General features: G+C 52.4%; 1 protein-coding gene across 4 annotated transcripts in view; it reads left to right on the forward strand.

Moving 5' to 3' along the window:
- SPRY3 (sprouty RTK signaling antagonist 3) overlaps positions 1–10213 on the forward strand; it is a 36872-nt gene extending 26659 nt beyond the window's left edge. For 3 of the 4 annotated variants that reach the window (XM_026092165.1, XM_026092166.1, XM_026092167.1), the window contains exons 3-4: positions 4420–5381; positions 5546–10213. In XM_026092165.1, the coding sequence (XP_025947950.1) occupies positions 4467–5381; positions 5546–5554 (924 nt within the window). In that variant the 5' untranslated portion in view covers positions 4420–4466 and the 3' untranslated portion in view covers positions 5555–10213. Of the gene's footprint in view, positions 1–4419 lie in introns of all 4 variants that reach the window. The other variant, XM_026092168.1, reaches the window with a different exon arrangement.
- Positions 10214–13229: the final 3016 nt, after the last annotated feature.

Consider the following 13229-nt stretch of genomic DNA (forward strand, 5'->3'; position numbering starts at 1 on the left):
GCACGCGCGCGACGGGGTGGCCCCGGACGCGCACGGGCTCTGCGTGCGGCGGCGCCGGGGGACCTGGACACGCGTGAGATGTGTGCGCCGCGGGGCTGGGGGTCCTGGACGTGCACGGGCTGTGTGTGCGGTGGGACGGGGGCGTCCTGCACACGCGTGGGCTATGTGCGTGGCCGGAGAGGCGGCTTTTGGACGTGTGCGAGCGGTGTGCGCTGCAGTACCTGGGCATCGTGGACACGCCTGGACTGTGAACGCGGAGGGGCTGGGAAGTGCTGGTCACGCGTGGGCTGTGTGCACGGCGGGGCTGGGGGCTGCGGGCCGGATCCAGGCTCCACGTGGGCTGTGTGCACGGCAGGGCTGTGAGCCGGATCCGAGACGCGCGTGGGCTGTGTTTGCAGTGGGGCTGGAGGGTCCTGGACACGAAGGGGCTGGGTGCATGGCAGGGCTTGGGGCCGAATCCGGGCCATATGAGGGTTGTGTGCGCAGCGGGGCTGGGGGCTGCGAGATGGATCTGGATCTGAGCCACGCACGGGCTGTGTGAGCGGTGGGGCTGGGGATCCTGGACGCACGTGGACTGCGTGGTCGGCAGGGCTGGCGGCTGCCTGGTCCGGCTCCTGCCACGAGTCATAGGTGGGTTGTGCATGCGTCGGGGCTGGGGATCCTGGACACAGGTGGGCTGTGTGAACTGCGGGGCTGGGGGCTGCCGAGGCCGGACTTGGACATGGGTGGGCTGTGTGCATGGAAGGCTGGGAGATCAGGACCACGCGTGGGCTGCATGCACAGCGGGGCTGGAGGATCAGGCTCCCCCCGCGGCTGCATCTCGCAGTCCCCTCCCACCTGCAACCCGGGTACGCCCGTCCTCCGCGACCGGCAGCGAGCTGGGCGAGGGGCTGGGGCTGCTCCGGCCACTGGTGGCCGGGGAGAGCAGGGCAGGGCGGGGGGGTCCCTCCGAGGGGATCGCATGGGAAAAGCCCTTTTCTCCCACCTGGGCACTCTGTGAAGACCGCTCCCGGCTCACAGCCGCCTCCAGCACTGAGCGTGCCTGTAAATCATTTGCTTTTACGATCCCTCCTCTGGCCCATTATCACACGAACTTTATATGTTTGGGGCTGCCGGCGGCCATAAAGCTCGCCCTTTTTCCGGGGCTGGCATGCCTGCCTTGCTGGGAGGGTGTGAGGAGGAGGAGGAGGCTGGGGACACGCTGCCCCGGTCCCCCCGGAAGGGTCCCAGCAGCGTCTCGGCCAGGTAGGCAGGGAGGGAGCAGCCGGTCTGCGCGGTCGGCGCGGCCACCCACATCTTGAGGATGGACGGATGGACAGCCCACCGGAGGGCGGCCAGGGGAAGGGACCAGCGGCAGCCCCAGGGTCGGGCTCACTCGTGCCGGGCGGGCAGGGAGCAGGGGGAAGGCACGGGTGCAGCGATGAGCACTGGCAGAGCCAGCCCAGTCCTGGCCTCAGCCCCTGGCCCCTGTGCACTGGGCCCTCTACCTATGCTTGCTGCTGGCTCTTCCATGCATTTCTGCCTGTGGATGACTCCAGTCATTCAGTTCCTCTTCTCCCCCGTGCTGCTGGACTGGCTGGGTCCCAGCATTCCCAGCGCTTGGCAGATCCCCTGGCTCCTGGTGACCACACCAGCTAACATCCCCTCGGGTCCCAGAAGGGCGTCTTTGCCCCCTGCCCAGTGAGTCTGGGTTGGAGTCTGAGCCCTACTTTCAGGGATTGTGGGTTCAGGAGCATGCAGGCCCTGATTTAGTCCAGGGGTCCTCTGGAGTGGGCTTTCTTGCCTGGGATGCTGGGTCCAAACCTAGGTCCCAAATTCTAAGTGCACATGTTGCAATATACTGCATGGCCTGATTCCCAGCTCTCCTATCTGCCTGCTGTCTCTAGGACCTCATTCATGCTTCCAGTGTCCCAGGTCCCATTCTTACTGCCTAAGCATGGCCTGATCTCACAGGTCTCCCTGTGTCTCCTGAGCTCCTTGTCCCAATCTTGCATAGAGTGGTGGGTATAGCTGAACTGGGCCTGTGCTTTGGATGCTCTTAACCTCCAAATTCCACTGACTCCATTGCAGTGGTACCCTCTGCTTTCCAGGTCTCTCCCTTTGGGTCATAACTATGTTCAAGCCCCACATGGGAACTTTTACAGAGCCCTGAGTCTCATTGGCTGAGTCCAAATATCTGTGCACTGCCAGCTCCCAAAGCACAGATTAGGAGGGACAGGCACCCAGATGTGAGGAGTCCCTACCACAGTGGGTGTAAATCAGCATCATCCCCTAGGACTGATAGATGGGATGTGGGTCCTGTGAGATGTGGGAACCCACTGAGGATGCTCACTGGCTTTTTGTCCTAGCTGCAGGTATATGTTATATCTCTTCAGGGGTCCAGAGAGCTCTATTTCACCACCCTGTGCTTTAGTAAGAGCCTTCTGCATGTGGGGCTCAGTGCCTGCACATAACCACTGACAGGAGGGAGTCTTGCCTCTGTGGCCCATTCTCATCCCGGCAATGTTCTCATAAAAGCTGGTCTTGGGCACCTGTGCCTTCCTAGTTCACCTTGCTTTTTATGTTAAATAAATTGGTTCCCAAGCCAGTCATGGGCACAGTGGGAGAGCAACATATTCATTGCCTGTGTGTTCTTGGATGGGGTAAGCATGTCTCTTGAGATCACCTGGAGGGGGAGGCAAGTGGGCCCCATGCAAAGAAAAAGTCAAATATAATCAGATCAGTTGCCTTTTCTTTCTGGGGAGGGGGATGGGACACGTCAGATCTTGCTTTAACAGTCAAAATAAGTTGCCTTTGCTTTACCCTGCTCTTCAAGGTCAGCCTAGCTAATGAAAATCAATCTTTCCTCTGCCTCTCTCTGCTGCATGAGCAGATTCTACCTGTGGCCCCTCACCTACTTGAAAGCCTCTGCCGCTGCTGGCCACCTGGCCTGCTGACCATGTGTAACGCTGGTGTGGAGCTTCCTATTGAAACAGATTCTTCCTGTGGGCCTGGGCACTGTGACAATAGCTGCATCACTTACGGATCACACATTTGATCTGCCGGAGGAGAATGGCTTTGTCCTGGGAAAGTTGGCTGTCCACAAAAAACACGTACCCAGTATTGAAATCAGGGCCTGAAACGCTGGGGGAAAACTCTTCCCAGCTACATTGCTGGTGTCTGGCATGGATCTAATGGCTTCCATTCTCTGTGTGCTTCTGTGCTGCTATTCATAGCTTCATTTTGCATGTAGCTGAAGCGGGAAGTTTCTCTCTCCTCTTCCCTCATAAGGGCTAAGATCTGGATCCACTGTGAAGAAGCAGACAGATCCAGTCCTGTGATCCTCCTCCTCTCACCTATGGCCAGCCCCACAGACTCCAGTGGCAAGGTCCGAAAGCCCGAGGTTTTGGCAATGTTGCTGACCCTGTGAGGTTGAGCCTGCTGGTGGTCATCTGCCAAAAGAGTGGCGGGACACAGGGGCTCCTCCCTGCACTAGCCCACAGCCCTCCAAGGGTGCCAACCTCCCCCCCTGAAAAAGTGGTCACTGTTCCCAGTGCTGCAGACTCAGGAAATCCCATTTCCTGAAAACAACAAAAGCAAACATCATAGCAACCTCTGTGCAAGAAGCAATACAGGGCCTGCCTGCTGCTAAATCTGCTTTCCCTGCTTCACCGTGTGTTTATGTTGGGGTTGAAAAGAAACCTGCCTTTCTCAGAGAGTTTGTGAAGGGGGTAAATTGGCTCCTGGGCTGTCACGAGGTTGTAAGTGGGAAAGCTCTGAGTMCTGCAGTGGAGATTGCTAGGACTCAGAGATGGAGATCTGTGGGCTTGGACTGTCCCTGGCCAAACACACATCTTATTAGTTGCAGTTTGTTGCTGATGCTGCCTGAAATGAAATGTGTGTTCAGTTCACCTCCTTCCCTGCGCCCCTGAAATTCAGCCCCTGGCAAATACAGCGTATGGCACTAGGGGCCTGTATTGGGTGTGCTGGGAAGCCCCAGAACAGACTCTCCTGCTCTGGGGGAGATGCTGTTCCTGGCTTTGTTGCAGAACTTTGGATAAGTCACAACTTCAAGTTTCCCTTCCTCTAGAGAGGACTGGCACTGCCCATAAGGAGGGAGAGGGAGGATGGTCAGACAGGTCCCATCAGTGCTTGAAAGAAGATAGGAAAACCTTCTATGGAGGGACATGGAAAGCTCAACAACACAGGGAGATGCTGTGTCCACCTGTTTCAAGGGACAGATCTTATGGACCTTGTCTTTTGGAAATGTCCAGCCTAAGTCTTCTTAGGCTCAGAAGCACCTTGAATATGGCTATTGGAAATAACTAACCTTGTTACCTCCTTGGAGTAGCTCTCCAGTCAGCCTTCACTTCCTGATTGGTATGGATGGATCAAATAGTAACACAAATGCTTTCTCTGTCTTCCTGCCCCGTCCTTTAGGATTTTTAGATGTGCCCTGATGACGCAGAGTCTCCTTACTCCTGGAAATGCAGCTCTCTTCCAGTGCGGCTGAACTCAGTTGTGACGAGACAATGGACCCGCCTGCTGAGGACTTCCAACAGGTCCTGTCCATTGACCAAATCCGTTCCATTCGTGCCAGCAACAACTACGTGGAGAGACCGGCTGCTTGCTTCCAGCAAGCTCACTCCAATCCATCCCTGTCACAGCCACCACACAAGCAAGAGTGGTCTCAGGACCGCCTGCTGTCTTCCACCTTCCAGGACCTGCACCGCAGCCACAGCCAACAGCACCAGATGCCACCTTTGCAGCAACACATGAGCCATTCCAGCACGGCCAGCTCCGTGTCCCAAAGCACCACAGCCTCGGACCAGCGGCTCCTGAGCAGCCTCACGCCTTCCCACTCTGGACACTCCCTCATCCGGATGCAGCCCAGAGCCGGTGAGCTGAAGCCAGAGGAATCGCCGCTGAAGGGGGTGGTGGAGAAGCCAACCCTCCACACAGGGCACCTCTTCATTTGCGAGGAGTGTGGGAGGTGCAAATGTGCCCGCTGCACTGCTGCCCGCAGCCTACCCTCCTGCTGGCTTTGCAACCAGCGCTGCCTCTGCTCCCCAGAGAGCCTCCTCGACTATGGGACTTGCCTTTGCTGCGTCAAGGGTCTCTTCTACCACTGCTCCACTGACGATGAGGATACCTGTGCTGACGACCCCTGCTCCTGCGGGCCGGGATCCTGCTGTGCCCGCTGGGCTGCCATGAGCTTCCTCTCTCTCCTCATGCCCTGCCTCTGCTGCTACTTTCCTACCCTGGGGTGCCTCAAACTTTGCCAGCGGGGTTATGATGGCCTGAAACGACCCGGCTGCCGCTGCCAGAACCATACCAACACGGTCTGCAGAAAAATCTCCTCCTCCAGTGGCACACCCTTCCCCAAGACGCTGGATAAGCCGGTATGACCTTCCCGGGGAGGAGAAGCAGGCTTTACTTCTCTTCCTCCTCCTCCTTTCCCTTCCTTCCCCCTCCTCCTTTGGCTCCCTCTGCTCTGCAACTCTCCCCCCTGCCCACCACCACTTCCTGAGAATGACAAGTGAACTATGTGTCCCTCGGCTTCCAGGGAGCATGAAAGCTGCTCGGAGGCAAGGAGAGCTCATTGCTGTGACCGAGCTGATGGCACGCGGGAGATGGTGTTTTTGCACATGCCGACAAGGGACTGTGACAGGCAGAGCGAGCTGTGGATGCATTCTCCAGTCGTGGCTGTGTGGGGAAGGGCATTCTGGAGGGAGGAGGGGAGACCTCAGGACTCTGACCTCAGAAGGCCTTAGAAGCTATCACTGTCCTCCGGTATGGTCCGGGCCCTTCTGGAAGGGGAAAGAGGTGGGTTCATGCATCCCCACACGAGAGCCCTCCAGGAACTGGAACATGTTTTTTCTCTTTTTCTCTGGCACTTTTCATGGGTGGCTTCTCTGAGAGTCTCCTCTCCCACTGTGGTAGGTTTGCTTTCCCAAAGGGGTTGGGATGCTGCAGGGTCCCGCTGAATAGCAGTCGGAAGTCACTGGGAGAAGCAAGTGAGCTTCAAAATGAAGTGGCTTTTTATTTTTCTGTTTCAAAGAGAAAGGGAAGGTGTGGAGAGCTTTAGAAACCTTCTGGCACAGGAAGGGGAAGGTATTGGAGGCAGCCTGGCCCACTCTCTCTGCCTGGCTGCATCAAGGGAAAGGTCCCCTCTGGGAATTGACTGAGAATAAGAATCTGCTTTGAAATTGCCATTCAATTCCTAATGCCTTGAGGTGCAGTGCTAAAGGGCTGTGTCCAAGGAGCTCTCATTGCATACCCAGCGGGCCGTGAGTGAGGGGCAGTGCTGCCGCCTGGCTGCATCACGCTGAGTCGAGAGGCTCCATTCCATCACTGAGCGGACACTGCAGGCACTGGGCCCACCCTGGCAGCTCCATGTTCAAGCCCCAAGAGCAGAGCAGGCTGTGATGCTTGTCCTCCCTTCTTCCCCTTCAGGCTTCTTCCAGGATAGGGTGAGGTACACTGAGGGGACAGGAATAGGGCTTAGTTCCGCCATTCTGTTCTCTAAATCTGTAAAGACCTTCTGCTGATCTGGTACCTTCCACCAGCATTGAATTAGCTTTAAAAAATCCAAACTGAACTGTCAGCAGCTGACCACTCACACTGCTCTCCTTGTCATTTAACAGTGATCCTGGGGGATTCCCCAGTGGGGACTTCTGAGGCTCCTGCTTTGGGCTGGGGGAAACAGAGCGCAGAAGGGGGTGTCTGACAGATGTGAGCCTGACCTTTCCTCCCCACAGAGGTTGTCTCTGAGCCCTCACCTAGTTTTGGCCCATTGGCATGTCACACCAACACCAGCGTCACACCAGCCAGCAAACCCTGCTGGCATTCCTGAGGGTATTCTGCAAGGGTGGCCACCTGCTGCAAACTGGAGATGGGTCTGAACCAACCCCTCAGGCTGGGCCATCTGCAGACCAGAAGGAAACCTGAATCTGGGTCAGTGCTTCATGGTTTACTTGCTGTCACTATAATAAGCCAAACCTAGTCCCTGTAGTTGGGAAGGAGTTGGAGGGAGCTCCTCTTGGATCTGGACCCAGCCCCAACTCTGTTTGCAGACATGTGATGCCAACGCTCAGCTGTGACCCCTCCTGACATCAGCCACCTGGCCTGGGGAATTTAGAGCCAGGCTGATTTTCTAGTGCTTGGCCCTGCCCGCCTGGCCTTCCTCTGAGATGTTTGAGTGCAGGCATGTGTGCAGAGGGAAGCGAATGTTCCCCTGGAGAAATATATGCAACATGTCCCTCGGCTTCTTCCAAGTCCCTGCCATCCAAGGCTTGTCCATTGCATTCACTCAGCCACCTCTTTATGTAGAATTCTGTGGATCTATTTTTGTATATATAAATATAAGTTAGGATGGCTAGGACTATTACTAATAATATTCGTGATACTGCTGTGAACGGTGCCAGATGAAAGGTTTGGCTTCCTGGTACACTTGCACATGCTGGATGATGATTTCCCAGTCTGTTTATTGCTAATCCTAGACCTTTAGTTTCTAGGTAGTTGGAAGAAGGGGAAAGGGAAGTTTTACAGATTGTCCTGGTGGGTTTTGCCTTGCAAAGAGTGGGTAGGATTCAGCACTGGCTCTGGGGTGGGGCAGAAGTTAGGCTCTCATGATGGGATTCCTCTTTCTTAACATTTGCTATCCAGAAATCAGGGGTGACCTAAGCTCCCTCACTTGCAGAGAAAGGTGGTTCCAGAGTGTGGTATATCCCATTTGAAAGTACAAGGGATAAATGATCTTCTGATGGTGCCTGTCTCCCTTGACTGTAAGGGACCCAAATGTTGAACTCTTAGTTCCATGAGGAAGGGGAGATGAATCCCATCCCTGGTGCGAAGCTTGTGTCTGGTGTGTGTTACACACATAACTAAAGTCCTGACACCGACTTCACCTAGGGCCTGAGGAGGGTTGTTGAAAGATACTTTCTCTGACCAAAGACAGAGAGCCCATTTCCATAAGCTGTGGAGAATTCAGTGTGATGGTCTGGGTTATAGTGAATACYTCCTGGCATTAAGGAGGGAGAAGCCCATGCCTGTGAAGTTTGTAGGTCCTCTGAGGCTAGTCCTGGACTCTGAAATCATTTGGGTTTTAAGGCAATGACCTCCTCAGAGCATTTCCTGTAGGTATAAGTGTGTGTACCCCCATAAGATCTGCCCATGGCTCTCTGGCATCAGTTATAAAATATACTGCAAACATATTAACCCGTATGCCAACAATTGCTTGGCTTCCTATTTCCAAGTGATGTGTGGGGGAGAAACTTCCACCAAGAGGCATCCTTCCTTTTGAACACTCAGTTCACTTTTCTATTGGTGCTAATTAAACTCCTTCTTCCAAATGTAAAATTTTTTAGGGGAAATAGTCCCTTTTTCATTGAGGATTTGAGGAACTAGTTTATTTCAATGAGAATGTGAAATGGATCATTGAAACTTTTTAAAGAAAACTAATGAACAGAATTTTCCAAGTTGTTCTATGATTTTTTTTTCTCTTTTCTAAATGAATCCTACTTGTAAATTTAGTTACCACCTCTGTATCTTTGCAATTCGTTGCTTCCTCTCCTGATGGTGGAATGACTCAACATATGAAGCTTCATCATTTTCACGGCCTCCTAAGTCATGCACATACAGGGTGACCTCCCCCAAGTGCTGGAGCTGTAGGATGAGAACATCACTGTCCACATATCAGATCCTTAGAGCAAGTTTTGCTTGGCACTAGCATGGTGAAGTGTATCCTGCACTACATTGCAGCATATTTGCCTTCAGTAACTGGTAGGAGGCTAGGATGCCTGCCAATAGCCTTCTATCTAATAGGCTTTTTCTGGGTCAGTGCAGAAGTCCCATTTCTAATAGCAAAGCATGCCATAGCCTAGGTGCAGGGCTGAGGAGTCTGGCCAGGTATCTTGAATGTATCATCTCAAAGAAGTGACAAACCAATGTGATATGTTTTGTAAAATATGGGACACATAGAAGGAAACAAGCGGGAGAGAGCCCCTGATCAGCATGGAGGAGTTCAGTGCAGGGCTTTGGTTTGACTGTGTTGAGGGTAAAGTGCAGAGCTGTGTCCAGGCCTTGTTGTTGCAAGGGCTAGAGCAGTTTAGAGCTGTCTGGTCCCTACACTGTTCACAGTGGCAGATGGCTTCACGTAGCATTATTGCTTCGCACTCCTGGAGGGGCCTCAGCAGCCTCCCATTATTTAGGCTCAGCAGAAAAGACAGGTAGGGATTTGCCAAAAGATTTCCAAAGGAGGCCAGCTCTAGTTCCCTGAGATCATTTGGTGTCAGGCAGGCCATGGGTAGCCTCTGATCAGGCGCTCTCTGTGCTTCCCCCAATGTCTTCAGACCAGATCAGTCCTGCTCCCTCCTGCTCCAGTCCTTCCTGCTCCCTCCCCATCTCTGGCTGCCAGATAGTTTGGTTTCCCTTTAGATAAGACTCCAATTTTGGTTGGGGTTATGAGCCCCTTTCCTGCCCCACCCTGCAATGAGTCAGATGACATCTGCTCCAGATGTTTGTTTGCAGCTGCCTGTCCTGGCAGCTTGGGTTTATCTCTGTCCCAACGTGTCTTTTTTGGTTTTGTTTTTGGAGAGTCACACGCTGAGTTCTCTGTTTTCTCTGTGCCCCTGTGATTTGACTAGGACAGATCTACTTTGCAAGAGAACACATCTCTGTGTTGTGTGCCCGTGTTGGTCATGGGCTCCTTTGCCAAGAAGCATGAAGGGCTTTAGGGCAAACTTAGGAAAAGAGAGACTCAGGTGCCAAAGGAGGACGAAAACAGGCCAGGAGCTACACAGTTGGTCCTGAATTCCCCTTGTTCTGCTTCTCATGCAGGAACCTGCTCTTTTCTTCCCAGCAGATCTCTAAGGGAGACCTGGAGGTCAAGATATGTAAGAGGTGTGCAGCCCTATCCACACAAGAGCTCCTGCTGGCTCCTGCTTTGTGTCAGGGCTTCCCTTGGCACCAGTTCTCTCCTTCCCTATGGGCAAGTTGTGATCAGTGCCAGCACTGGCTAAGAGGGAGCACTGGGGACCGAGCTGGAGTCTCCCTCCCATCCCAACACCCCCAGCATTCCCAGTGGAAAGGCAGAAGCTGTGCTCTGTGCCCTTGAGTTGCTGCTCAGGCTGCCACCCCTCCCTGAGCATCCTCGGTGCCTTGCATCGAAGCACCCGATTCCAGCCAAGTACCTCAGAGAGTAGTTGGTTGGGTTTTTGTTGTTGTTGTTGTTGTTGTTGGGTTTTTTTTTTGGGGGGGGGGTGGGGAGGGGAAGGTCCTTGGGATTTTACTCCTAGATTCCCATAAAATCCCACTGAGTTGGCTCTTGCCCATCTCTACATGTGAACTCAAAGACCCGAGGGGAATTGTCATTGGCCAAAATATGCCAAAGCACAAAATAACAGTTTGTGAAGAGCTGCTTTAGTGCAATAGAGAGGGATGAGTGGAAGGGTGAGAGGAACCACTGCAGGGTTTACATGGATGGAAGGAACAAAGGATGAGCACACCATGCCCCAAATCTGATGTTGTCAGCACCCACTTTGTCAGTTCGTTCTCCATCTCTGGCCTTTGGGTGTTTCCTGACTGGCTAACCCTGGGAAGACTGGGAGGTCTGTGGATATTGGAAGGTCTAACTTTTCTTGGTCAGCAGGTGAAGAAAGTTGAGAAGGGATGTACCCACAGCCCATCTTGAAGTCCATTCCCAGTCTTTAATTGCATCCAGTTCAGGCTTGCCTCCTTCAAGGAGCATATGGAGCCCATTCCTGCTGGATACTCACATGCAGTTGGAGGACGTTGGTTGGGATCCGTTCCATGTGGGCAGAATCAGAGCTGTAATCTCCGTCTGGCTCAGTCTGCTTTGGGATATTTCTCAGTAAACACTGAGATCTCTTGCAAACTGCTTCTCCTTTTAGTAACTGCTCTTTGCTCCTAAACTGCAGGTTTGGAGCTTGTCCAGGTGAGATTTTTTGTCCTACTTGGGGTAAAAGTCACAGAAGAATCCACTTAGGGCATTAGCCAGAGCGACTGAAAGGTTCCCTTGCAAAGGGACTGTAGACGGGAGGAATGTTGGATGGATGGAAGAAGAACAATGCCTCTTTGTGGCACATGTGAAATCAGTAAATGTATGAATGCCAAGCAAAGGGAAGCAGAATCAGTGTGTGGAAGCCCAGGGTGTGAGGACAGAGGCCTAGGTCTCTCTCCTGCTGAACCTTGTTGCAACACCCCTAACGGCTTCTGTGGGAGCAGGACCAAACCCCTCCCTGGTGAGCAGGCCTGCCCACTGGGAGAGGAGGTTTCTCGCATCTCTGCCTGYCCCAACTATGGCCACAGCCGAGAGATGTGTGATCATTCCTGGATCTGGCACTGCCAGCCCACTCCTTTCCCATGCTGCTGCTCTGCTCTGGAGGAGTCCCTTTCCCCCTTCCCCTCTCTTTTGTCTGTGCCCTTCCTTTGCTCAACGGTTCCCTCAGGCCTTTGTGATACTCTGGACAGGCAGTGACTGCTGCAGCCTCCTGCCTCCCCAGGTGTCCTTAGCACAAAGTTCTGCTTAGAAGATGGATCCCCTTGGCTTCAAAGGAGAGTCTCGTACCGAGAACCGAAGCATCTAATTCTCCATTTAATTGGTACAAAGGCATTCTGTACAGTGTATAAAGAGATCCCTCTCCTGGCTGTCTTTATTTGGGTTCCTTTCTATAAGGTATAATACATGTTTATAACCTGATGGCTGTTTTTTGACAATACTCTTGTAACTTTTAAGGGGGAAAAAAACCAAAAAAAGAAAAAAACAAAGTATTTATTTGAAAAGTTTATTTTAAAGATAAGAAAAAATAACCTATTTATTTTAGTGCACCCTCTTCTGTTTGGTTTTCTTCTCTTGCAAAGCTAATAACTGTTACTGAACCACTGCTGAAATGAAAGAAGTAATTCTATGAGTGGCTTCACAAGCCCACTTAGAGCAACTATTCAATAAAAATATATATTAATTTTGAATGGTCTCATTCTTGTCTTCATGGAGAGCAGCAGCCAGGTGATGGCCAGCCCAGCGCATGACTCAGACTCTTGCTTTGGCAGGGCTCTTACTGGCCGCCATGGTGCTGGCACTGAAGGGGCACTGCTGGATGGCTGGACTTACACTGGCATTGATTGAGTGTTGGGGAGGTTGTTTTTTAACTCTTTGAGATCTCCACTGGTAGCCCTGTGCTCATGCTTAAGGAAAACCTGAAAAATTCCACTGAGTGTTTTAATGCTGCAGCTGTCCCAAATCCTTGAGGCAGGATATGCTTCCATAGCAATGGACAGACTAAAAATATGGTGATACTGAGGTTAGAAATTCCTGTGATTTGGCAGTTTCTGTTGCTCCACAGATCTTCCTGCACCTGTCTGAGGCCTCTTTTGCTTCTGGTAAAGATGGAGTGGTGCCACAGGGCAATTGATAATTTCTGCAGGGGGAGCTGCTGTTTGGACATGGCTGTCTGTCCACCAGCTGTAGAAGACACCTCAGCAACCTGTTTAACTTCAGAGGGATGAATCTGGGCCTTAGAACAAGAAGCTGCCAGGTCGCTTGGGTACTTGGTTTGCTCTCCTTGCTTGTTACAAGCCAAAGTTGCCCTCACTTCTGCATGTACAAAGCCCAGTAACTTCTCCTTGGCTCTAGAGTATCTTTTGTTTGGCTAAAGGTGCTCTCTCACAAAGATGGTGGATCTTGATTCAAGCACTTCCAGAGCAAGAAGTCCCTTTGCATAGATCTGGTGACTAATGAATTTCATGGTTAATGACACCTGCCTTATTCCCATTTGAACTCCTTGACTCTGGCTGAACCTCTTTCCACTAGCTGGAAGAGTCCTTTCATAGGACAGTTTTGCTGAGGTAGACCTGTGCTCAAGACCCCTCTCAACCTCTGTAATAAGCTCAAGGCAAGCATTCTTCATGTATCTCACCAAAAAGCCTTTTCTCAGCTCTTGCATTGGTTTCAGAGCCCTCTTTTCACCCTCTTTGGCCTTGGAGCATCCTTTCCAAAATACACGCCCATGCCGCAGCCACAGCATTCAGGATCTGTCTCATAGTTGTGGAGTACATATGTGCACCCAATCCCTGCTGTGACTCAGTATCTCCCACTTTTAAAACAAAGGATAGCTTTAGACCATTTGTCACCCATTGGGTCTTTTCAGTGCCGAAGTTCCTCCTTCCCAGATGCACAGCATTCTTTTAACCATGTTAGAACTCTTTTTAATTATATAATACCACCTTCC

The sequence above is a fragment of the Apteryx rowi genome, unplaced genomic scaffold, assembly GCF_003343035.1.
Source record: "Apteryx rowi isolate R43461 unplaced genomic scaffold, aptRow1 scaffold_942, whole genome shotgun sequence".
Classification (NCBI taxonomy): Eukaryota; Metazoa; Chordata; class Aves; order Apterygiformes; family Apterygidae; genus Apteryx; species Apteryx rowi.